The sequence below is a fragment of the Poecile atricapillus genome, chromosome 3, assembly GCF_030490865.1.
Source record: "Poecile atricapillus isolate bPoeAtr1 chromosome 3, bPoeAtr1.hap1, whole genome shotgun sequence".
In the NCBI taxonomy this organism is placed as follows: Eukaryota; Metazoa; Chordata; class Aves; order Passeriformes; family Paridae; genus Poecile; species Poecile atricapillus.
In genome coordinates, this window is record NC_081251.1 from 60255760 (window position 1) to 60280409 (window position 24650).

The window sequence follows — 24650 nt, forward strand, 5'->3', positions numbered from 1 at the left end:
TGTGCAAATCGTTATTTCATTTTTATGGATCTACATATTGATTTGGGGCTTTTGTGGGTTACTAATGCTTTTTACTATAGTGTTCTTGTATTTCTTTTAAAATGAACACATCATCTGCAGTGTAACTTGGCTGTATTTTCACACTTGGCACTTGAATGTGACTCTGCAATTTTATTAGAATATTTGAATAAATGCATTGTTTTCTGGCAGTTTGTTCACCAACAGCTGCTGCAGTCGATGAAGTTTTCAGCTTTTCTAGTAATAAAGCAATTGTTCATGCACCTAACTGCAGATTAATAGTCTAGCTCTTTATATTGAAATGTGGGTGATGCCATTTGCATGTGACACATTTTATCTTAGGTGAGTTAGTAAAAACCAGCTATTAAAAACGTACTGGGGAAGGTAATTTTTTCCATGGGAAAGTGTCAGTGTCTGACAAAAGAAAGTGTCAAGGAAGAGAGCGGAGTTTGTGGTTGTATCCGTGATGCTGTTGTGCAGAGCTGTTAAACACAGCTGAGAGCCGCTCCTAAGAGCGTGTTTTCATGGCTACAGCATTCCTGCTGTGCTTTGAGGAATTACAGTTTTGCCAGGGTGTCTCACGCAAGGATGCTAGGGTTACCTACTGCCTCCTAACAAGCTTAAGGAAAAAAAGGAAAAAAAAACCAGAAAAAACACCCCAAACAAACACAAAAGACAAAAACTTAAAAAAAAAAAAAAAAAATTTAAAAAGAGGAGGAGACCCTGGAGCTACCTTCAGGCGGGCAAACGCCTTGCAATTCAGCAGATTTCCAAGCAGCTTTCCTGTGGAAGCAGCCGGGAGGCTCAGGAATGTGGGGTCAGACAAGAGCTCAGTCACGGTGTATTCCCTGGCGGCTGCCCGGCATCGCGGCAGGCCGGCCCCTGGAAAACCACCCTCCGCTTGAGCCTGCATCCTGCTGCTCCGCCAATGGAAAAAATTGAACGGGAGGGGAGGGTGTGTAGCCTGCAGACAAAAATACACCCAGCCTCGCGCAGGATCTGTTTTTAGTTCCCGACGGCTGTGAAGTGTTAGGCACAGTTTCCTGGCATGCCCGGGGCAGGGAGAGGCGGTGGCTGCGTGTCCCTGTTCCCGGGGCAGCCGGGAGGCTGCAGGCAGCGCCCTGGGCAAGGTAAGCGGGACTGGGCACCGGGAGGGAGATGCTGGGGGAGAGCAGTCCGCTCTCCGCTCTCCGGCTGCCGGCCAGAGCTGGAGCGATGAAAGAAAAGTGGGGAAGGACTTGGGAAGCCTCTGAAAACCGAGGGCAGAGTGGGCTGCGGCGGTGCCAGGACTTGCAGCACCTCCGCCACCTCTGCTATGGGGGGCTGCACCCGAGGTGGATGGTTTTCCTCCAGAAAACAGTTCTTGGTGGTCATCTGTCAAACTCTGTTGCCTGAATTGCTAAATAAACCACTGGGATCTGGGATCATCTTACATCTCTGCAACGACGAGGCTGTTTTTTTTTTTTTAAGGCAAAGTATTAGAAAGTGTGTTAAACAGTACTCGGGTTTCTGTTATGTTAAAGTGACTCTTCCAATACAGTGAATTATAACCCCTCTGATTTTTTTAAAATTATTATTCCATCTGTTCTCAGTAGTAGTTAGAGTGACTTACAATAAATAGTGTACCCAAGCAAGGGCGTTATGTTTGTGTAGTGTTAGAGGAAAAAGTTTCGGTCAACACCACTACCACTGCTGAACTGGGATGGCATGGAAAACCAAAGCTTCTGCATCTGCTAGAGGTAGGTCTGGCACAGGTTTTGATCTTCCTATGTAAATTTTTAATATGTAATTGTACACAAATAGTGAAAATGTTATGTTCTGTGGCAGACAAAATAAAAATGAGGAAAATGCCCCAAAAATGAGGAAGTGGAGGAAGTGCCTTGTGCCTTCGTCCCTTTGGGTTTTTTTTTGGGTTTTTTTTTTTTTTAGAGTGGTGATTAATTGTTTTTGCTATGCAATCAGAGTTTGCAACTTTGTTTGTGCTTGTTGCTGATGTGGTCATTGAGTTAATTTTGTACACTGGTGACTTCATTCTGGAAATCATGTATTTCTTTCTCTTTTTAGATGATTTGACAATGTTATACAATGTATAGCAAGTTACAATTTAGAGACAAGAGCTGGAATTTTTTTATCTGATCACCTTCAGTGGGAAACGGGTGTCCATGTACCATGGGAGGATGGACTCTGAATAGGGCAGTCTGTAGCTGTGAAGCTACAAAACAATTTTTTCATGGAGAAACCTAATCCTCAGTGTACTCTTTTTGTTCTTTTAATGTGCGAGTAACATGCTGGTGCTACAGGGGTACAGGAAAGAAAGCCTTGAGCTATGTTACTGCTGTAAAGCTCTTGGCATGTAAAAATCAAGGTCTGCTTTCAATTTTCCAAGGGACTGTGTCTCAAGTTTACTTTTGGTGTCTAACTCCCAGATCCTCTGTCCTCTTCAGGATGTCCCAGAGCTGAAGGTAGGAAAGCATTTACTTTGGAATCGACACTCTCAGGTATTTATGAATGTGTAAACCAAGAAGTAGAAAAGACTATGGCGACTGTGGCCTGGTTTCCCCCTCCTGCTTGTGGAGCAGGCTGTGTGCTAGGTGGCAAGCAGGGAGTTTTGCAGCCACCCCAACCCCTGTCCCTGAGCCTGAAACACACTGTTCTGCCAGTTCCTAAATGAGGCTTTTCTCTGATGCCATGGGTTAAGAATTATTCCAATAGACTTGGAATGTGTTATGCCAGAAAGGGTCTTTGTGGGCAGAATGTGTTAATGTTCCTGTCTTGGGTTGTTCTTCCTTTCTGCCATTTGCTTCTCTTCTTTCGTAAGGTCTATGTGGCTGCTCATGGTGTTGTGAACTGTGTCCTAGTCCAAGAATAACCTTTCTCCTATCTTCTCCAAAGCTGATATTTTGGCACCTACAGTTTGGGGAGGATATGCGTGAGAGACTATCCCCATATCTTCCTGCTGACTGTGGTCATATTTGATAGCATGAGCTGGTTGCTACTGAAACAGACAAGAAAGGAGAAGGGCAAATATTTCTGGTGGAGAATTGGGAATCCCAGTTTGACCAGAAAGCCCATGTCTCCCCTCCTGGTGCTACTGTGGCTGAAGAGGGCTGAGGAAGAGACCTCTTCAGGAGTTTGTCTAAGCAAAGCCTGCAGACTTGTGCTTGTCTCCAAAGTGCTGGGCAGTGATGCTGGAGCCCAGGCTCCCCTGCTTGGAGTATCTTGGCTCCTTTCAGGTGCACCACCCTCCCCACCTGAGGCCTCAGGCCTTGAAATTCCCTGAAAGCACTGTGTAATTCTGCACCAGGACCTGACAGTGTGCTCACAACCCAAGTAGGTGGAGAAGTCTTTCAGACCACTGAGTTCATTTCCCCTCCGAGGGCAGGAAATGGACCCTTAGACATATCAACTCTTTAACTACTGGAGCTACTGCATTAAGCCAAGATGTTAGCTGACATTCCTGGTGGGTTCTTTTTTTTTTTTTAAACAAGCCTAATGGCTTTTATTTAAATGGATGTGCACTTTAGCCATTGTGTATAAATTCAATAACATTTACAAATGGTGAAATTTGTTTCTCCTCCCAAAGAAAAATAAGTCCCTAGAGATTTAGATTGTACACTGGTGTAATATGATAAGGATCTTCAGGCTTGATTCAGCCTTCCATATTGCACTAACTTGAAAGCTATAAAGCCTAATTCAATAAAGCTGCCAGTGTCTTGGACCTAGAGCGATGGGTTGAGCAAAAGAAGGGATCATGTCCCAGGTATGGGATGTTTAATTCTGATGTGATATAGATGTGAAGCACTGTAGAGCTACTGGAATTAATGTTATTTTAAGAGGAGAAACAGAAAAGGAGAGTGTCCCTTTCTTGCTTAAATGGTGAAATTAGAAGTCCATCTGCAATGTAGTTATGATTCATGACATGAAAAGAAGTGTCTGGGGTCATAAAGGCTACTTACATTTAATGAGAAAAACAATTGACTTTAATTTGATGTGTAAGCTACCAAACAGTTTTTAATACAGGATACTAGAACTCTACAGAGACTAATGAGTGAGTGAGGAATTCTGGCTTCAAATTGAATTTTTTGAGGCAAAATAGTCCAATTTTTTTTTTTTCCTTTAACACAGGCATACTTGTGGTGTTTTGGTTATTCATTCTTTGAATACAGTGGTATATAATGCAAAGTATCCTGCCAAGAATACTGTGGCATAATTATTATGGTATATTTTTATAATAGGAATGTGATTGAGATTGCAGGAATAAGAAATCTGCTTCTGATTTGTGGAAGCATGTGACCAAAGTGCGTAGTTCGAAAAAATATAGTAAATTGTTTCCAGTAAGAAAGTCCACATTTAATCCAGCTACAGTGTTGTGCTAACCTGCCCCCCTCATTAATTTCACATATCCGTCCATACACAGCCATGCAGGAAGGGGAGGGCAGGTTCACATTCTAGCATTCTGTATTACTTTCATATTAAAAACCAAAGTAGATTAAAAGTTAATTAAAGCTTCAAACCTGTAATTCTGTATCCGTGTAAGAATTCACAAAGCACAGTGATTCTTTGGAAAACTTATGAATATGTTAATATCTGGAAGTTAGCTATATACAATCTCAGGCTTTGTAAGCTATTTAAAATGGATGGTTAAAACACCGTTAGGTGAAAGAGGATGTAAAAGTCGTTTGAAGGAAAATACAGGATTTTCTCAGGCAATTCAATCAAACAAAAAATAATACAAAAAGCTTTTCCTGATGTAAAAAACTACCATTGTAATTGCTGTACAGCAAACCCTGCAATATTTCTAACTTGGTCTGCTGCTAAAAGAAAACAAAGTAGTAATTTCTTATAAATCAGGGGGTTTTCTGTTTTGTTTTTTATTGTTCTGAAATAGTTTCAGATTCTCCATTATCCCAGCTGCTCTAGTTCTGATGACAGTCTCCTGGGGTGCACTCAGGAGCCATGCACTGAGGGCAGCTGCCTGTGTAAGGACGCTGGTGCTGCCTTTTCTGCTCTCTATGCATCCCTGCTCCACGTGCACCATCCAGACCGCACTGGCCCCACTCCGTGCCTGGGAGCCCTTACCTGCCCTGGTAGAAATGAGGGTTTTAAACACAGCAGAAAGCATGTGACTCCTCTTTCTTCATCGCTAGAGAGTAGTTGATGGGATAGACTCTGCCCTCAAAGGCCTTTTTTGTATAAGTCTTTTTATCACTGAAGAGTGAGTTGAACTCTGCCTTTCTTTGGCAGATGCTTATACTTGGGTAGGTGGCTGTGAGGGACTGCCCAGTGGCAAGTATTCCAGGATTGGTCCTATCCTGTCTTGAAAGGAGCTGCAGTGGTGCAGGTTACAATCCTCCTGTTTGTGAAGAAAGTCTGATGAGTTTGTGATACATGCTTGCTGCTTAAGCTAAAAGTAAAAATAAAATACTTGGTTAGTTTATTAATTTCTTTCCTCAAGGAAAGATTTTCTTAAAAAATTATAAACTGCATCCTGCTGTGTCATTGTGAAGAACTGAGAAGGTGGAGGTTGCTCCCATCTCGCAGGTGACAGGACCAAAGGGAATGGCCTCAAGTTGTGCCAGGGGGAGCTTTATATTAGATATTAGAAAAAATAATAGATCATCACATGAAAGGGTGGTCAGGCACTGGAATAGTCTGCCCAGGGAAATGGTGGAATCACCATTCCTGAAAGGGTTCAAAATGTGAATATGACACTATGGATAAGTGGTGAACTTGGCAGTGCTGCATTAAGATGATCTTAGGGACAGTTTCCAGCCTTAAGGGTTCTATGATTCTGTGTAGGATCTTATTTTATAGGCACAAAAAAACTAGCTCTAGGTCTTATCTATTTTTTAGCACTTAAACTAGCTGCCTTTTTAATGCTTTTTCCTTCTTAATGATAGGAGGTTTTAAATTTAAGCTCTTCTGCTGTGCATGAGGAATTTTGTTCTTGGGAACAGTGAAGAGTCTCTTGAGTTCCTGCATTTTTTAATGAGCCCTCAGTCAGTGGTGCCAATTTGATGGCATGATGTTAGCCTCATCTGCACTCACCCATCTGTTATTTTTGTTATGTTATATGTTATATATGTTATATATGTTATATATGTTATATATGTTATATGTTATATGTTATATGTTATATGTTATATGTTATGCTATGTTATGGGGTTTTTTTATTGTGTTTGCCACTCTGGCACAAATTATATGTTAAAGTGAGACTCAACCTCCCTCTAATTCTTCAGCAGATTTTTGAGGATGCTTCAGTAGGGGTAAGTGGTTTGTAGACCACTTATTTTTTATCTGCCAGTGAAGATTTGTTTTCACTACCCACCCAGAGGAATAAAGGCATCAAAATACATCAGAGGCTTCACTTTGGTACATGTGTTTGTCTCATGAGGGTTAACTTCGTGATCCAGACTAAAGTTTAACATGGCTAGGGTTGACTGTAGTTGAGCTCTTTCAGCATCCCAGGTGGTGGGACTGAGGCAGTCCTGGTCAAGCAAATCTGCTGAACCTCCCTAGGAAGATGCTACCGCAGTCTCTCGCCTTTTTACAGCCACTGTTCCATGCTGACTGTGGTTGTGGAGCATTCAGCATATTGATGGCTTCCCATCTGGAAACTTGCCATTTTCTGACCTGTAGTTTTAGAGTCAGCCCAGTTGGTGTGACTATATGGGAAGCAGATGGCTGACAGTAGCAAAATCATGTTTGGTATGTGTTCCTGCTATCACAGATGAGAGCCTGTCTCCCTTGACTCAGATCTCCCACCAATTCATAACACAATAATTCCTTGTTACATCTCATAAGCAAACCTAGTACTGGGATATTATTATTATGATTCAGTTTTGCTTGAAATATGGCTAGTGAGTCAAGTTTGGAAAACTTTGAGAGATTAAGACTGGAGAGGAAAGCACCCCTGCAATTGCTGAGCACTACTTGTACTTGTGTTCACCTAAAAGAAAGTAATTTTCTCCTCTAGCATTCGTAAAGCAGTCCAACTGTGGTGGGAATAATGAGGGAATAGAGGTGGCAGGTGCTTCTCCAAAACAGCTCCTGAGCTTGTGTGTTTGTGTTGTGAAGTGAAAAAAGTCTGGGAGAACTTTATGTGGAGAAACCCCAAGGTGGGGAAATACATTTTTAGCTCTAGGGTTATGACTGGTGTTAATGTTTGGGTGTGGTGGGGGTGGTGGGGTTCCCGGATTAGTATGTTTGCATAGCTGAGTTTTTTCAAATGTGTCAAGGGGAACCAGGGTGAAGACTGAAAACTTCTTTTTTAGGGAATGTGGTTATAATTGAAAGCAAATATACTCTTAATAGTCATCTTCAGGCATGGTAAGCTGCTTTCTAATTATGCTGATTATAATTGCTGAAAATATTCATAGAAGCTGGTTTTGCTCACAAGAAGTATTCATCCCTCTGCGTAGGAAATGAGAAAAGCACATCTTCTGCAGTAGTGGATAGCTGTGAGAAATACATCTGAAGCTGAACTCTGTCCCCTGCACTGCTATTTCCAGGGCTTCCACAGATCAAACAGTGTAAAATACTTGAGTGTTTGGAGTAAGCACAGCCAGAGTTTGTCCATGACCAACACCCTGCCCCTGTATCATGCAGCCTTTGGGTATAAGCTGACTTGCTCTGCTCTTCCTCCACTAATTGGAAGTAACAGAAATAAAATTGCTTCACACAAGCGGCAAGAGAAAGGCATGACAGCTGATTTCCAGGGTGATGGTCTCTGTGTAGCCTCAGAGACGCCCCGATGGGTTATCGCGGTGTGCGCGGATGTTGAGCCTGTCGTAGCTTTCTGAATGGCTGGGATGCTGAGGAAAACCTCTTGGAGCTATTTCTGTGGAATTTACTGACTGTTCTGCCATAGTGCAGACTTATTCCTGCACAGACAGAGACACTGTTTTGTAGACATTGTACCCTGAGATAAATTTATTCCCTCACCCATTGTGTGGCCTGTGTATCGGAGACATGTCCAATGGACTCTGGTAGCCATGGCTCAAGCCCTGACAAATTGAATGTCTGTCTTTTGAGGTTCATGACAGCAGCTTGCTCACTACCTACTCTGCTAAAAGGATTACCTAACCATTGCACAATCACTATGGAGACCCAGATGGTCTTTTTGCCTGTTTCTTTAGACAAATTGAGTTCAGTGTTTCCTTATGAATAGATATAAGCCCATCAAAGCTCTTGTTGAATGTACTTTCTACTCCCAGTTGAGGAATTCTGAATGTAAACTCATTGCTTGTTTGTGCTCTGTGCCTCTTGGATATAGGAAGAGAATACTGCTGGATGCTGGCAATTTGTTCAGGAGCTCGGAGCTTAGGAAGTTTGTGTGTTGTCTTCTGCTAACCTTGAATCAATAGTCTTTTTGTTCAATCCAAATTGCCTATGACACTTTAAAAACTTTCCATAGAGGAGTGCACTTAGCAGCATAGACAAATCAAACCTACACAGGCAAGGGTATCATAAGTAGCAAACTTCCAAGTTGTTAGAGAGAGTAAGGAAATTACAGAGTTTTCTTTTTTGACTGTAAGATGAAATTTCTGTGGCTTATTTGTTTTATCAGATATCTTTGTGATAAGAGGCATTAATTCATGTTTATAGGTCTGTAGCATCTCTATCATGATCTGTCTCTTCTAAGTGATTTATTTGCTAACATTTTTCTAAGCTTGCTGTTAAAACTGTTTTTAGTTCTAGTTGGCAACCTTTACCTTTGTTTTTGGTAAGGTTAGCTACATACCAATGAATTAATTTAAACTCTTTCAAGGTTCTTATACAGCAGATAGCCACAAAAAGAGTCAATGAGAGCAAAACCCAGCATGTTCAAATCAAGTAGCTATTCAATTGAAAATTATGAACAGTAGCCATGGAATTTAGGCAGAAAGGAAAAATTTTGGTGGTGATGTGTTAAGAATGGTTTCTAACTTAACTACGTGTTCCAAAACTTAGTCTAATATCTTGTACTACTTCTTCTCTATGGAGTGTTTCAGTCCTTAAACTGCTGGTGTGTTCTATGAGATCCAGATTTGGTTCTTCTGCTTTGAGTTGTGGTCTTTGTGTGCTAAGTGAAGAGCCAATGCTTTCAGAGGGTTAGGAGGAGCTTGGGTCTTGTTACCTCTGGGTCTGAACAATGCTTGGTGCAACCTTTTTCTTTGTTTTACTGGCAGATTAACTCAAAATCAGAACAAAACTAAAGAGGGAGGTTACTGTGTGGCCGCTGGAGTGAATTTCATGGTGGCCTCTCCTTGCAAAGGTCATGGTTGGACTCCAGGTGTGGGGAAGGATAAACAAATGCTGTGGGACATTGCTTTGATCAGTCTGGTCCACATTGTAATGGACCACTGCACAATACTGCAAGCTGTAATTGGTCTTCCAAAAGGAAAACGAGAGGGGTGAAAGTTTGTCCTAACTTGTCAGTGAGAGGAGAGAAAGACAAACGAAGAGGAGAGAAAATGAAACATTTACTAAATTACTTATTTCTACTAATTCAATGTCAACTGTTAAAGTGTGTTTATAAAAATGTGTGTCTAAAGTTCAGAAATCCCCTTCATGGAGCTTCTCTTAATTTGTAACTTTGATTTTTTTTTCTTTTTTATTCATTTTACATACAGTTGGAGTAAAATGGAAGTTGTATTTGACTGAAAACCCTTTTTTGTCTTTTTGGTGTTTTCTAGGAAGGCTGTGTGCAACTCCATTCTGGTTTTGGCAAGCATAGTGGCTGGCCAGGAAGAGAATGCAGAGCATACTGACTGCTAACCATACCCATGTTTGAGAGTGTTCCTACAGGTTTGCTCTTTCTTTTATACTATACTTTTAATCTAAAAGTGCTAAGGGATGTTAAAACATAGAAACTCTTTCAGAGTGGCTTATTTTGACAAATTTTTAATGAGGCAGCAGTGTATCCTCCTCCAGGTGATAGTCTGAGATCCAGTGTGTAAAGAAATGTAGCACCAATGGAAAAAGCATTTTGGTGTTGTTTCTGTACATTACAAACACTGGAGATTCATTTTGAGTAACAAAAAGAACAGAACTGTCTTTTTTACTTTGGGGTGCACTTTATGTAGGTTTGAAATCTTCAGTCACCTCAGTGGAGCAATGTAACTGCTCCAGTGTGTGCTATTCACTGCAAACACTGTGAAAAACTGCAGAGCATTTTACCAAGCCAACTATTGAACTGTGCTGTGCTGAATGAACATAATGCAGTTTTGTGCTGTGGTGGAAGATGAAGCTGTGTGCTAACCAAGTTATTTTTTGTCTGATTTTTGGCATGGCTTTTTTTTTCCCTTTCTCCTAGATTAGCTCCATTTAAACACATAGCTGGGGTTTACTGAACATTCTACTGAAGCAACACTTGGTTGCACAGAAATCAGTCAAGCTGGAACTGCAGTGGGCTTGTCTGCTGGCAGAAGGGATTTCTCTGAAAGTACAGTTCACTTTACATCTAAGTTATGATTATCTTGCTGTCTCCCTTTCATTATGCCATTGTTCTTGGGAGCCAGAGATTTTGAAAGTTATAAGAGAAGGATGTTGCCAAGGGTGTGGGTGGAGGAAGGTGCTGACATGATTTCAATGGAGTTAGATTCCAGCTTTATAACAGAGGGGTAATGAACCATAGAAAAAATAGGCTTTCCTAGCTTGCCCCTAAAATAAGTTCAGTTATGAATTTAATGTTGTACATGGCTGTTTAATGGCTTTTTTGGAAACAATTGTTTCATATAATTTTTTAAATGGGCGTTTTCCTGTGTAGAGGGTAAAAATGGCCTGTTACTTTTTGCTCTATCTTTTAGCCATTGTTTCTAATGAAACTCTTCTTAATTTAGTGGAAAATGGGGAATTCAGAAAGCCAGTACAGTCTTCAGGGATCGAAAAATCATGCTGCTACTACAGCTGGTGCCAAGCAGAAGCCTTGCTCTCTGAAAATTCGCAGCATTCATGCTAAAGATGAAAAGTCTTGCTCTGTGCACGGATGGGGACATACCAGCAGCGGCTCAAACTACAAATCAAGGTCCCTTGCCAGAAGCTGCCTTTCACACTTCAAGAGTAGTCAGCCTTATTCCTCTAGACTTGGTGACACTGTGATGAAGGTCTCCAAGAGCAGTGTCCATGCCAAACACAGGACAAATGCCTCAGGGGACTACTGTCAAGGGAATAACGCAATGTTTTTGCCGGAGAATGGTTTCCACTATATTGGTCTCCAAGCTGGAAGCAATCATGCTGCCTCTCGAGAATGCAATGGCCACATTTTACATTGCTATGGAAAGAATGAGGATCTTGCATCAACCTCCCCATCAGAGGCCAGGAGGAGCCCAAAAGTTCTCATTAAAACTCTGGGGAAGCTGGACGGTTGCTTGAGGGTCGAGTTCCACAACAGCAACAACAGCAAGGTAGCAACTGAGGAGTCCAGTGGGCCAGTGCAGCTGCTGAGGTATTCCCCTGCCTTGGAATCTAAGCCAAATAACCTGCTTGATGTCAGGAGGAACTCCAGTGCAGATTGTTCTTCAAGCCATCGTCTGTCACCTACCGATTCAAGGCTCCGGTCTAGTAAAGGAAGCTCCCTCAGCTCTGAGTCTTCATGGTATGACTCTCTCTGGGGAAATGCTGGGGATATCAATGAGCTGGATGGTTCGTATTTGACCAGGAGCACTCCAGATACAAGCATTCATGCCAGTTTCCCAGCGAGCGACAACAAGAAATCCTTCAACCAAAGTTCGTCTCTTTCCTCACTCCGAGATCTCTATAAGGATACAAATTTGGAAAGCACTCCTCCACCTGGGATCAGGCTGTCTGATGAGTATATTGACACTCCTGGTAGCCTAAGCAACCGCGTCTCATTTGCCTCAGACATTGATGTTCCCTCCAGGGTAGAGCAGGGAAGTCCTGCACATTACACCTCCTACACCCTCCCATGCAGAAAGTCTAAGCCCCTCGGTGAGGATGCATCCAAGAAGGACACACTAAAGAACCGAATGCGGCGCATCAGTGACTGGACGGGAAGTCTTTCGAGGAAGAAAAGGAAGCTGCAGGTATGTACAAACCAGCCTAAGTGTGTGAAAGCTGGTTTTTATATTCCTCTTATAAGCATAGTGATTGCATGATATTTGGATTTTTTGCAGGTTAATTACTTGCTTATCTCATTTAGTAATTTGTGAAATTTTGAGAAGTATTGCATCCCTGTCTGAAATGTCAGCAGCAAAAAAAGATACACATTATTTTGTGCAAATTTTCCTTCCCTATTTTCCTATTTTGTCACCTTCTAAGTTAACTCCAATCTTTGCAGCCTAATAGCTCTGTGAATCTGCTTTTGAAATTGTTGCATTACTTAAAAAGTGACTTGGGATTAGAACCTTCTTTTTATTTCAAATATGAAAAATACAAGCTCTCTCTCTATATATGCTATGAATTAGCATCCATTATCTGAAGAGTGTGGAAGGAGCAGTGGAAAGAGCTGTAACGTTGTAACTATCTTTGCAGATGTTCCCTGTCTGTTTTACTGGCTTCACCACTCACTTTTTGCTTGTTGGTCCATTTCTAGCAAGGCGAGCAGCTGTATTGACCAGAGGTGCTGGTCCTGCCTCCACCTCCTCTGAAGGCATTACATAGAGCAAACTCTTCCTTCCTAAGTGTCAGTTTATTTCACCAGATGGAAAAACTTGAGTTTACATCTGGCTCACTGGGAGATGGTAGTGTGAAGAAGGATATGGGAGGGGAGAGCAAGAGGGAGGGAAAGGATGTTTCTTTAGAAGAATTTAAGGCTAATCCCATTAATAGGAATTTAGGATGCCTGTGGTCAGGAATGAAATTCTCATCTCTAGCTGCAGGCCCCAGAATTGGCTCTTTAAATACCAGACTGTGCCTGGTCTCTGTGTGTGAGTTTGCAAGCCACGATGAGACTGTTTTTGGATTTGGTTTGGATCTTTGTTTTTTTTCCTTACATTTTTTTTTAAAATTTTTTTTTTCCCCCCTGGATCTTCCCTGATGTTTCTCATACAGGAACAGTCACAGTCACTGTGCTTCCCGAAATGAAGGCTGCTCCCTTTCAGCAGCATTGATGTGCTGGCCACTTCAGAAGTTAGCAGAGAGCGAAGGACACACAGACACTTCTGCAATTTAGGCAGCAGCTAAGCTGTGCTTTGTGTGGCACACAGAGCAAATGCTGTCTCCTGTGCTGGAAGTTCAGACAGGTCATGTGCTTAACCGTGGGCATCTGTCATTGCAATGTAAAACTCTGACAGACCCTTAGGCTCAGAAATGAACTCAGCGTAATGTTTGCTGGTGTGCATCCCAGCTGGGCACTACAGAGCTGGGAAATGAAAATGAAAGCTGTTTATTTGGATCACCTCTTTTGTGAGTTGGTGCTCATGTACTTTATCAGATGCTGTCTTTCACCTTCTCACTCAGCTGTGAAAGAGAGGGCAAAAAACCCTGGAATCACTGAAGAGCCTCAGTCCTGTGATCCAGGACTCTTCACTGATTTCAACATCTGTAGCTGTTCTGGATTTTACTGCCAGGCTTTACATATGATTTCTGCATCCCAGACCTTTAGTATGTATTACTTAGTTATGACATTTTCAGAATGGCATTTGTGGTGCGCAATTCATAGCTGTTTTGAATTCACTGTGCAGTGAAATGACTTCAGACACGGCAAGGAAATTTGGCTGGTGAGATTGCATCAAGCTTGAATCAGATTCTGGTAGAAGGAAAACAGCCCTAGCTCCAAAAATGGTGGTTTCTTAGAAAAAGGCATAGGAAATGGTTAGTCACTGATTTTAATCAGACAAGCATCCAGCGACGGGAAGGGTAAGAGGGAGGTAGTGAATGCTTTGTAGTTCTACAGTTCCTTGTGTGGCTTTATTGGTTCTTTTCCATCTTTCACACTTTGAGTAACCTGCTGTCTCTTCTGCGGGTTGCTGGGCTGTAGTTTGGTAGTGCTTATACTCTTAACAGGTCCTTTAGCTTAAAAAGACAGAAGTGTCGTGCATGGTTCTGGTCTGCCACGTGGCTGGTCCTTGTTTGTGCAACTTTGTCTCATTGATGGCAGCATCTCTGCTTTGCTCTGAACAACGCGTCCCTTCCTCCATACATTAGTAATGACTGGCTGTGAGTCACTTGGGCTGAACATAGGTGAAAGCTGGAATATTTCCCTGTAAGTGAAGTGCTGGTGGTGGCTGGGTAGTCCCTCGCACTGCCCCAGTGGAAACAAATCAGCCAAGCCCCCTGCTTCATGGGAGCACAGGCCTAGGAGGCACAGGCTTGGGATATTGAGGCCAGACCTTTGACATTAGAAAGGCAGTGGAGATTAAACCCCTTTGTGAGCAAATTGTAGCTTAAACACAGGTAGGATTTTCTCCATCTTGAAGGCTCTTTCCAGACCATCTTATTCAATGCTTGCTAATAGGCAGAGTAAATGAGACAGTTTGTTCTGGTGTCAGTATTGCCTGCTACATTAGTTATTCTTTCCTATTTTTTAATCTGTTATGATTTATTTAAAGGGAGAAGTGGTTCCTTTTCTTGGCCTACATTTGTGGGGCTATACAGACTCTCCTTGGTCTCCTGTGTTAAGATTGGAAATATATTTCCTTTTCATTCTGGCACCCTTCCTCCTCATCTGTTTTAAATCATCCACAAACAGATTTTCATATGGGATATTCCAGAAGAATCCTTGGTTATGCCCTGTCCAGTTACTTGGATGTTCCCTTATGTCTGATTTGATCTGATGTATCCTGGAATTGAGTTTGTCTTTCTAATAATGGTCTTGCATCAAGACTTGCAATCATCTTTTCCAAGACCTAGTTTTCCGTGCATGAGGGTGTCCTAAAGCATTCCCTCAATGCATCACTGGTACTCTACTGAAGCACGCATCTTCTTTTAATTTAATCTGTGCTGAAACAGCATTGGGGTGATGCTGTGTCACAATTCAATGTGTGTGATCTGAAAGGTGTGTGTGACCTATGTGAGACTTACAGACAGAATTTAGACAGACTTGCTGCACAGACAGATACAGCTAAAGGTGGTGGTGTAAACTTTGTGCAGCTCTTTAATATGGAGAATATTAGCAAATTCTGTGTAAGATGAAAATCCATCCACCAGAAACAGCTACTGAAGAAAGGTTCTTGAATTAAGTAAAATAGCTTCACTTCCAGAATCATATCTGAAATTTTATGACTTTATATGCCAGAGCCCTGATGTGGGCCGTAAAGAGAATTTAGAAGAAAAGTACATTGAGTCAACCTCTTTATTTGACTTGAAAACTGGTATTAGATTCTCCTTTTTGAATGGTCCTAATGAATGTAACAGGCTGAGTTTTTTCCTGTGCTGTTCTTTACAGCTAATTATTACATGCGTCACCTTGTCTAATTGGTATCTTAACCACTTTATCTTGTGCCTTATCTTTAGCTATTCCAGAGTATATCTCAAACATCGAGAGATGTCCTTGAATGCAGCTGAGCAGAAGCAGTGGTAGTTTTCTATCATCACTAGATTCAAGAGAGCAAAAACCAGCAGAAAGTTGCCTGGCAGGGAAACCACCTGGAGCAGCAACTTAGATTAAACCTTTTCTGTAGCAGCTGATATTGCTACAATGACAGCTTCCTCAAGAACCAACAGAGACTGCCAGACTCTGCAAATTCTGTTCTTTAAGAAAAGAAAAATACAAATTATGGTGTCCTGGCGAAGTATTTATATTCACTTTGGATTCTTTATCCATTTTCTCTGCTCTGGTACTTCCTCATTCCTGCCCTTTCTGAGAGTGAGGAGAAAACATAGGATTTGGTTAGTGGCTGGTCACTGACAGATTGCATCCTACCCTTTTCTTTAATGTTTGTTTTTCTAGTGGTGGGTTTTCACAAGAGACCCCTTTTGTGTATTTGCCTTGTGTTGTGTCTCTTACCAGTGCTTCAGGACTGAAAGAAGTACATATTCTTAATAAGCTGTATACTAATATTTTCCAGGGGACGCTAGTGTGGAGAATAGTCAAACAATTAAAATGCTGGATTTTGACACACAAGTACAGTAAACAAGGGTGGAAAAAGCTTTCAGTTTCCCCCTAAAATGCAGATCACCAGCACAGTTTTATGATCCATGTTCTATAGTCACTTTGTGGCATAAAGGCATCACATGAAGGATTATATCCCAGTTTGCCACGCCATGTGCTGAGCTTCCTGCTTTTACCATATAAAAACCAGCTACACTGTTGATGTTTAGGGAGTTACTCTTGGACAACACTGATTAACACTCTGCAACAAGATTTGAGGAAGGTGCTCCTTTACCAGGAGAACTGGATCACCAGACAGTGATCTGAAAAGCCAGACTTGAAGTTCGATGTACTATAAGGGAATGTGGGGTCCAGTTCAAGCTGGCTTTTGTGAGGCCACAGGCAGCAGTGTCCTGCAGCTGGAAAAGTTGTTTGTCTGGCATCACCTAGGAGGGTGTACAGTCCCAGTCTTGGCCACACACTGGAGCTCCTGACGCTGTCAAAATGCAGCACAGCTTTTCCACTGCACTTTTGAAGAGCATCAAGTAAAAAGCAAAGAAACAAAAAAGTAGTTGTTTTCAAAGCTGCTGGGGAGAACAGCTCACAGGAGACCAATGTTTATTTACTTTGTTCTTAGTACAGTAGTCTGTGAGAAAATAAATGCTTTTAGAGAGGCAGTCTAAACTCGAAAGTATAATGGCTTTATTATTACTGAGGGTAATAGCTTCACTTCTCAAATCGTTATTGCAATCTCTTCCCTTTTTCTTCCCTTGCACTTTTACTGCAAAAGGCAACATATCTTTTGTGGTTTATGTTCTTAAATTTTGGTTGTTTTTAAATAGCATTGGCAACGCTTGAGTTCGGAAGACAATAAATGGCTTCTTAGGATGGACGGTGTGGTTCTCAACAGTGAAGTTCATCCAAGGAGCTCTGTTTTGGGTAGTAGGAGAATCCCTGTCCATCCCTGGAGCCTGTGAGAGTTGGGACCGGAGAGCATATTACTTGGAAAGGCTTAAGAGAGAAAAGGTCCAATCTGCCAACAAAGTCCCATGCTGACAAGCAGTGGCAAGAAATGGGCCTACTCTAGCATCCATATCAAAGGCTAAGTTGAAGTCATACCATCAGGCCTGATTATTTCAAATAAAATTGGCCAGCCCTCTCAATCCAAAGGATGAAGCTGTGCAATTAAGAGAAAGGCCTGTCAGTGCTTGATGGGATGACCAAACTCTCAGGGTGTTCCCAGCAACTCAGAAAATACACAGCTCTGCAGTCTGGAGGCTGGATTTAAGCCAGTCAGCAAGCGTGTCTTTCTTTTTTAAAATCACATATTGTTTTAGATTAGATTTTAGTCAATTGATCAGTTCTAACAAGCTTACATTATTCTCAACTTTTGACCTTTTTTTTGTTGGTTAAGCACCATTATTTCCACAAATAGAAAGTGGAGGTTAAGATCAGCTTTGTTGTGCTGAGGCCAAACCTAGCCACCTTGCACCAATGTGATAGCACAGAAGTATCAAACCCCCTGTAATAATAAATAAACCTGTTGTGACCCTGTTCCTGCTTGTACTCAGACAGATGCAAGCCATGGTGATTGTGTTTCAGATGGAGGATGTAGCTGTCTCCTGCAGTACCTCAGGTTTCAGACAGTAGTTTCTAGTGAAATTTGAGATTGCTCAAAGGTGCCGGAATTACCAAAGTGCCCAGATTAGTGGATAGGGTTTAATGGGGTTCTGCTGAAAAAACTGAATGGTAGCAGCGGTGGTGTCAGTGGCTGAGGCAAAGGCTATGATGTAATGGTGAAAACATGAAGGAACTGGAAGTGGCTAAACATGAAACAAATTCAATTGACAAATGAAGTGTGTCTTTTGATCGTAGCTCTGGTGACTGATTGCAAATAAATTTCTTTCATGCACAGGAGCCAAAGTGTAAAGATGGGAATGAATACTTCGACAGCAGAATGGACAACTTCACTACGGACACACTGACACCATCACAGCTCTCCACTTTACTGTGGTCTCCTGGCTCCAGCCATGCCCTGTCCCAGAGAAGTGAGTCCACCAATGCTGTAAGCAGTGATGCCTTGAGGCAGAACATTTATGAGAACTTCATGCGAGAGCTGGAGATGAGCAGGATGAACTTGGAGAATACGGAGACCTCGTCAGAAACAGAAGACTCCAGTGGCGAGTCCCTTAGCTCCTTGGAGCAGCTGGATTTGTTGTATGAGAAAGAGCAAGGAGTGGTGCGCAAGGCAGGGTGGCTGTTCTTCAAACCCTTGGTGACCCTGCAGAAGGAGAAGAAGCTGGAGCTGGTCACACGACGGAAGTGGAAGCAGTACTGGGTCACACTCAAAGGTAAAACCACCACGTTGATCCCTCACCTTGGCAGCAGCAGTTCTTTTTGTTGTGTCTCAGCAGCATTTCATGCATGCTGGCTTCTGTTAGCAGGTTTAGGGGGATCAGAAAATCACACCTAACTTTACAAAGTCTACCCACCACCTAAAGTGGAGCATGTGCCTAAGCAGCCCGCTGAACTGAGGTGCTGCTCAATGTCTTTGGGATTGTGTCTGCAGCCTTCTGTTTCATACCATAGTGGGAATTGTTTTGTCTGACTTCTTTCTTCGTGTGTTCACATCAGATTGGGGACTCAGAAGATGCTTTTGGATGTTTGGAGGTCAAAGACCAAATTGAACCAAAAGGTTCGGGAGAAATTGCTGGTGCCCAGTTCCTTGTTGCAGACACACAGTTCCTTAGGCTCTGCTATGAAATTTACTGGAAGATGGGCTAGTTTATTGTAAAGATGTTTAGTTCATTTCTAGCACTTCAGGTGGCAATAGAACAAGGAAGCGAACTCTCAGTGTCAGAGCATTTACACAAGTGTGCGTGGATCAGACCAGAGGAAACTGAAGCAGCAGCAGGGAAAGCCCTGTGGTGCCCAGGGCAACCATTCCCAGCACTTGAGGTCTCCCTCCTTTCCCTGGGTGGTCTTTCACCTTCCCAGCTCCCAGCAATACCAACCCCTTCTGGCTTTTGGCATGCCCAGCATCCCATCTCCTGCAGCTGCTCCTGTTGTGAAAACAGCCCCTTGGGAGGGGAATCCACTCAAGGGAGCTGCTGCAGGTGTGATTGCTGTGCTCCATTTATGGCTCAGAGGGTGCTGCAAGAGGTGTACAGGTGTCAGGAAGTGTGAGAAGGAAAATAATATCTATTGTGGGGAGGAAGGGAAATTTAATGGGTGAGTTAATATTTTTTTTTAGTTTTGAATTGCATCCAAAGGATTTGCCTTTCAGTAAATATAATACTAAGTTAATGAGTAAGGAAATGATCAAGCTTAATAATTTCCTATCATATCTGGGACTAGAGGAGAGAAAATATCAACTTTCCCACAGGTTGCCCTTTTTAAAATTGTGCATGGGTGTAGACCTGAAGAAAAATGAACAGCAAACATCGAGTGCTGGTAATGTTGTGCTTGATAGTGCTGATTGAAAAGAAGCAAACTTGCTAGAATGAGGCAATTCTGCCCAATAATTCAGAGACTTGTTATCAGGGGATCAAAATGTAGGCAGGCTTAACAGTTTAAATCACTTGCCCTGATCATCAGATAGCATGATTCACACTTACAAGCAGTGTATATAAAGGGAAAAAAAGTACCTGAATTCCACCCTCCTATGGTGTGTGTTTGTGTTATGGAGTATGAATATAGTTTGATCTGCTTCTTCTAAAATTCATTTTCTAAACAGTTTTATCAAAACTCTAAGCTGAAATATGTTATGTACTAGTAGTTTGTATATTTCTGGGATAATGAAGCTCTGGCAGGCAATTTAGGGGCTTCATGTTCATGTTTTTTGGCTATAAAATTGGCTTATTGGTGACCTTGAACAAATTGCATCCCTTCTTACTACCTGACTTTGCACAGCTACAAAAAAAGGAGCAATAAAATCCTTTGTAAAAAGCTTTATTAACTTCCAACATTAGAAGGGTTAGTTACAATGCTTTTTACTTCAGTGGTTGATATGGCTGCATTCATGGTACAGAGTCTCTTCTACTTGAAGCTAGCTGTTTTAAATATACATTCCTCATTTCCTTGATCTCTTACCTTTATTGTCCTGTGGAGACTTCTGATTCCAAAATAAACTTGCCTGTGTGGATATCAAGGCATACTTCTCTTTTCATAATACATTGTATCAAGATCAAGGTGCTTGCTTTGATTCTCTTTATACCGGGTTTTGAATAAATCTGTATTTAATTTATTCTTGAAGTTTAAATAGTCAAGATATTTTAAAGCATGACTTAAAATAGCCACATATGTAAATGGAGAACAGCATGTTTATTTGCACTCTGTTGAGGTGTGCTTAGTTATAAATATTGCAGAAGGCATATAACCATCTGGTTACCTGCCAGACTTAAAAGTATACATGTCCTGAGGCCTCTGCTCCACTTTCAGAGTCACCAAGATCTGAGCCTGAATAGTAACTGTGTACCAAGAGGAACTCTCTTTTCCATCCATCCTGTCCAATTACTTTCCTTTAACAAGGGAAATTGCTTCCCCGCTACTTTCCCCCTTCAGCTCAAGTTTTAATTGAAATACTTGGACAATAATCAGTCCCAGTGGGTCTGACAGAGCTTGTGAAACTAGCTGCTGCTTCAAGGGATCACTGGACTTGATCCAAAGATATACCTGGGGAGCTGAACACCCAAGCATATACGCATGCCCTTCAAAAATGTTTATTTATGTATATATAAACTCTTGGGATAAATTGCAACTTATCTGCATTTAGAGCAAATGGGGGAGATATGGGACTATGGAAATATTTTAAAATAAACCTTAAAAGCTTAAAACTTCTTCACTTTCCTAAAATGCAGAAGTGGAAGTGGTTGTATGTTGCTGCTGCTGCTGAATACAAGAGAAGACTTGGTCTTGTCAGTTCAGTTTGCTCTGTTATGTTCAAATGACATTTCTGATATGCAGAGTGTTATAAACCATGCCCTTTTTTCCAACTGCAGAGATCTCCAAGTGTTTCAGTGGCATAAAAAAGAGAAAGTGAGGGCTGCCCAAGGGAAAACACAGTACCAACTCTATAGGATTTGTTCTTGCCCAAAATACTCTGCCAGTCACTTTGGACATTTACAGGAAAAGGTGCATTCATGTAGTATAGAGGTATTTCTACGTATTAGATTCCTTACTCTAAAAACTTTTCAGTCAACGGATGATTTGATCAGAAATCTCTGATACGTGTTTCCCTTTGTAATGGCATTTTAGAAGTGCAGTTCAGTCCATGATCCCTTGAATAGGCAAATCGGTGCCTTTTGGAGGACAGTGGGTTATAACATGAGGCAGGAAGGAAAGGCTGTCAGGGATGGAGGGGACAGGCCCTTCTTGAGCCAGCTTCACTGCCAAAGGCAACATGGCACTGAAGTCATACTGCTGTGGGCTAGGATCAAGTGTCCTCTGCTGGGATCAAGTCTCCTCCACTATCCTCCAGAAATAATTCTACTTGTTATACTTGGGATTGTCATCATCAAGGATGAAGTTTGTTTTCTGGATGCAAGCTTCATACCTTAGATATTACACTATTTACAAGACTGAACATGCTCAAACTCAGCCCCTTTAAACTGTTTTAAATTACTCAGAATTGTCTAAGTCTCCAATTTTCAGCTAGGTTCAAGGAAATCTGGTTTAAATTTGAGAAGTTTATTCACTAAACATGTTGTATCAAGACAATAGATTCTGCAAATGTTTTCAACAAATACAAAGATTTCTTAAGTGGCTGTTATGAGAGAGTTGGTTCAATTTAATAAAGAAACACAAAGCCGATTTAACTAAGCAGGAGTTAATCTCTTCTACATGCCTTAACATTTCAGTAGGCTGAGTTTATTGATAGAATATTGTGGGTTGGAAGGCACCTTTAGTCCAGCTCCCCTGCCACTGGCAGGGACATCTTTCACTACAGCAGATTGCTCAAACTCCATCCTACCCTAACCCTTGGATACTTCCAGACTGAGGACCTGATTTATTTATTAAGTCCATAGATGTTGTTGTGTCTTTATTAGATGTCTGTTTCAACTTTTCATTGGCAAATTCATCATTAACTTTGCCTGTTAAGTTTTTTGACTAAGTTTGTTTTTCTGTGTAGATCTTCCTTTTTCATCTGTTTCAGAACAGGGGCAGAACTGATGATCCCTGTCTCTGAAGGGTGTCTTAATTCACAAAAAAATTATATAATGTTGGGAGATCCATAACTCACTTTCTCCTCATGTTTTTTTGTCCCTCTCAACTGCAAAAGGTTGTACTCTACTGTTTTATGAGACCTATGGAAGGAACTCAATGGAGCAGAGCAGTTTGCCTCGATATGCCCTGTTTGCAGAAGACAGTATAGTACAGTCTGTTCCAGAACATCCCAAGAAAGAAAATGTGTTCTGTCTCAGCAATTCTTTTGGAGATGTCTACCTATTTCAGGTAACAGGATGCATGCATAACTTGGTGGTTGTTTCCATTTGAGGATGTGTTTGTGAGTCTACATGTGTATCTATATGATTGTAGGTACACTCACACACACATTTGTGTTTGTGCCTTTGACTTAAAAATAACAGTACAACTGCACTGTTGTGTTACACTATTATAATATTAAATGTGTTATATGACTTCAGGTATTTCACTAGTTGGCTCAGTCAATTATGGTTCAGAAACCAAAAGGACAAGGATCACATACCTGCAAAAAACTCTGTGTACCTGATTGATCACAAGCTTCTAAAAAATAAACTTTTATCAATTTTTTTCACATCTATTACCATTCCACCCTTACAGAATGGTATGCTCAACCCTGAATCTCCTGGCCACAGAGTGTTTGCTTGAGCAAGATACTCAAGAAGGAGATTTAAAAGTAATCAAAATACCTTGGCTGCTCAAGCGCACCACTGGAAATATTAATAAAGAACAGTATTGTGTGGAACTGCCTGTATAGAAACATGTTGATTCATAGGCACACTTGTACATATCTCCAGAGGTACTTTGTGCAGATTGCATTCTCTTTACCTCAATGTTATCTCTCCATTAACTTGGCTCTTTTTAAGTAAGCCAATACCCCCCTTCAGAATCTCACATAGAAAATCCTCTCTGCTGTTGCAGCAGAGACAGGTTTGTCTTTGATATCTGGTAGGGTTTACCTTAATTATCTGGGGGGATGAAAGATGCAAGTCACATCTTTCCCACAGCTTATGTGACTCTTGTGCTCCTGGGGCTTTTAGACCTTGCAGGTCTAAGAAGCAGAAGCTGAAGGTTGGAGACAAGACATGATGGAGTGCAGGAAAATCTCACACTTCCTTTATTTACTCAGTTCTAAAGAAAACCTTATTTCACTTGGTTAAGATAAAGTGCCAAAGAGGACAGTGAACCCCCCAAGCACTTCATGCCCTAGAGCTGTTGATTTTATTTTATTTTTTCTCTTATCTGCTCATAACATTGCACCATTGATTGGTTTCACAGGCAACAAGTCAGACAGATCTGGAGAACTGGGTTACTGCCATACATTCAGCCTGTGCTTCCCTCTTTGCAAAGAAGCTTGGGAAAGAAGACACTGTCAGGCTGCTGAAGAATCAGACCAAGAGTCTCTTCCAGAAGATTGACATGGATGGCAAAATGAAAAAGATGGCAGAGTTGCAGCTCTCAATTGTTAGTGATCCAAAAAACAGAAAGGCCATAGAAAATCAGGTACTGGAAACAATTTCTTTTATGAGAGCATATTTATCATTACTTCTTGCTTTGGTTTCTATTTGTGCTTTCTAGGCCTGAGAGTAATTGTCTTGGGCATAGCTGGCACAGTGGTTGTAATTATTGCCAGGTTTCTACAGCAATCCAGAGCAGAGCAGGAGGCAGGCTTCTCAAAGCTGCGCATCAGACTGTTCTGTTTCATGAGATATATATATATGATATATATAAAATATATATATATAAAAAATATATGATATATGATACATGATATTATATATTATATATGTTATATATTATATTTATATATAATAATTGCAATATTGTATTGTAGAAGAGATTGAAGAGTAGGTACTCAGCAGTATTGTTCTGCCTGTCCTTAAGGCAGCTCATGAAGAATACTTAGTCCTTCCTCCAACTTTATTTGTGTAGCAGCAGATGAAACCATGTGATTCCAGTGGAAACTGAGCCATGACTAATCATCACCTGATTATCTGTGTGGTGGTGAACAGACATGAAGCCTTGCTCTGCTCTTGGTTCTAGCATGTGGACCAGGAATCACTTCAGGGATAACTTATGGAACTATATCTTGCAGTGTTGATGTCTTGCCCGTGCCCCCAGTTTTGCAGTAGTAACAGGCAAAAGATGCTTTAATTATTTAGAAGTGCTTAGTGTTCAATGACATCACTACCCATGGCCTCTTGTGCACTTAACTTGTCTATAGTTTGGCCTTAATAAGTCTGTGGACTGAGGTTGCTCTTCTATCTTTAGTTTTATTAGGCCATTTACAGAAGACTTCTGATAATTTGAACTGATTGACTGGTCTTTGAGAGCCCATCCCTACCTGCCTTTCCAGTCAGAGTAACTATTCCTCTGTCAATACTTCATGCTGCGTATTATGGTCCCTTGAGTAACAAATCAAGTTCATTTCCTTTGGACCAATATAGCATAATTATTT

The 24650-nt window shown here is 41.4% G+C and overlaps 1 protein-coding gene across 1 annotated transcript in view; it reads left to right on the forward strand.

The window, feature by feature from the left end:
- The first annotated feature begins 722 nt into the window (after window positions 1–722).
- TIAM2 (TIAM Rac1 associated GEF 2) overlaps window positions 723–24650 on the forward strand; it is a 97450-nt gene continuing 73522 nt past the window's right edge. Inside the window, exons 1-6 of the mRNA XM_058835566.1 lie at window positions 723–1148; window positions 9696–9807; window positions 10842–12044; window positions 17907–18342; window positions 22272–22444; window positions 23471–23695. Of these exons, the coding sequence (XP_058691549.1) occupies window positions 10848–12044; window positions 17907–18342; window positions 22272–22444; window positions 23471–23695 (2031 nt within the window). The 5' untranslated portion in view covers window positions 723–1148; window positions 9696–9807; window positions 10842–10847. The remainder of the gene's footprint in view (window positions 1149–9695; window positions 9808–10841; window positions 12045–17906; window positions 18343–22271; window positions 22445–23470; window positions 23696–24650) is intronic.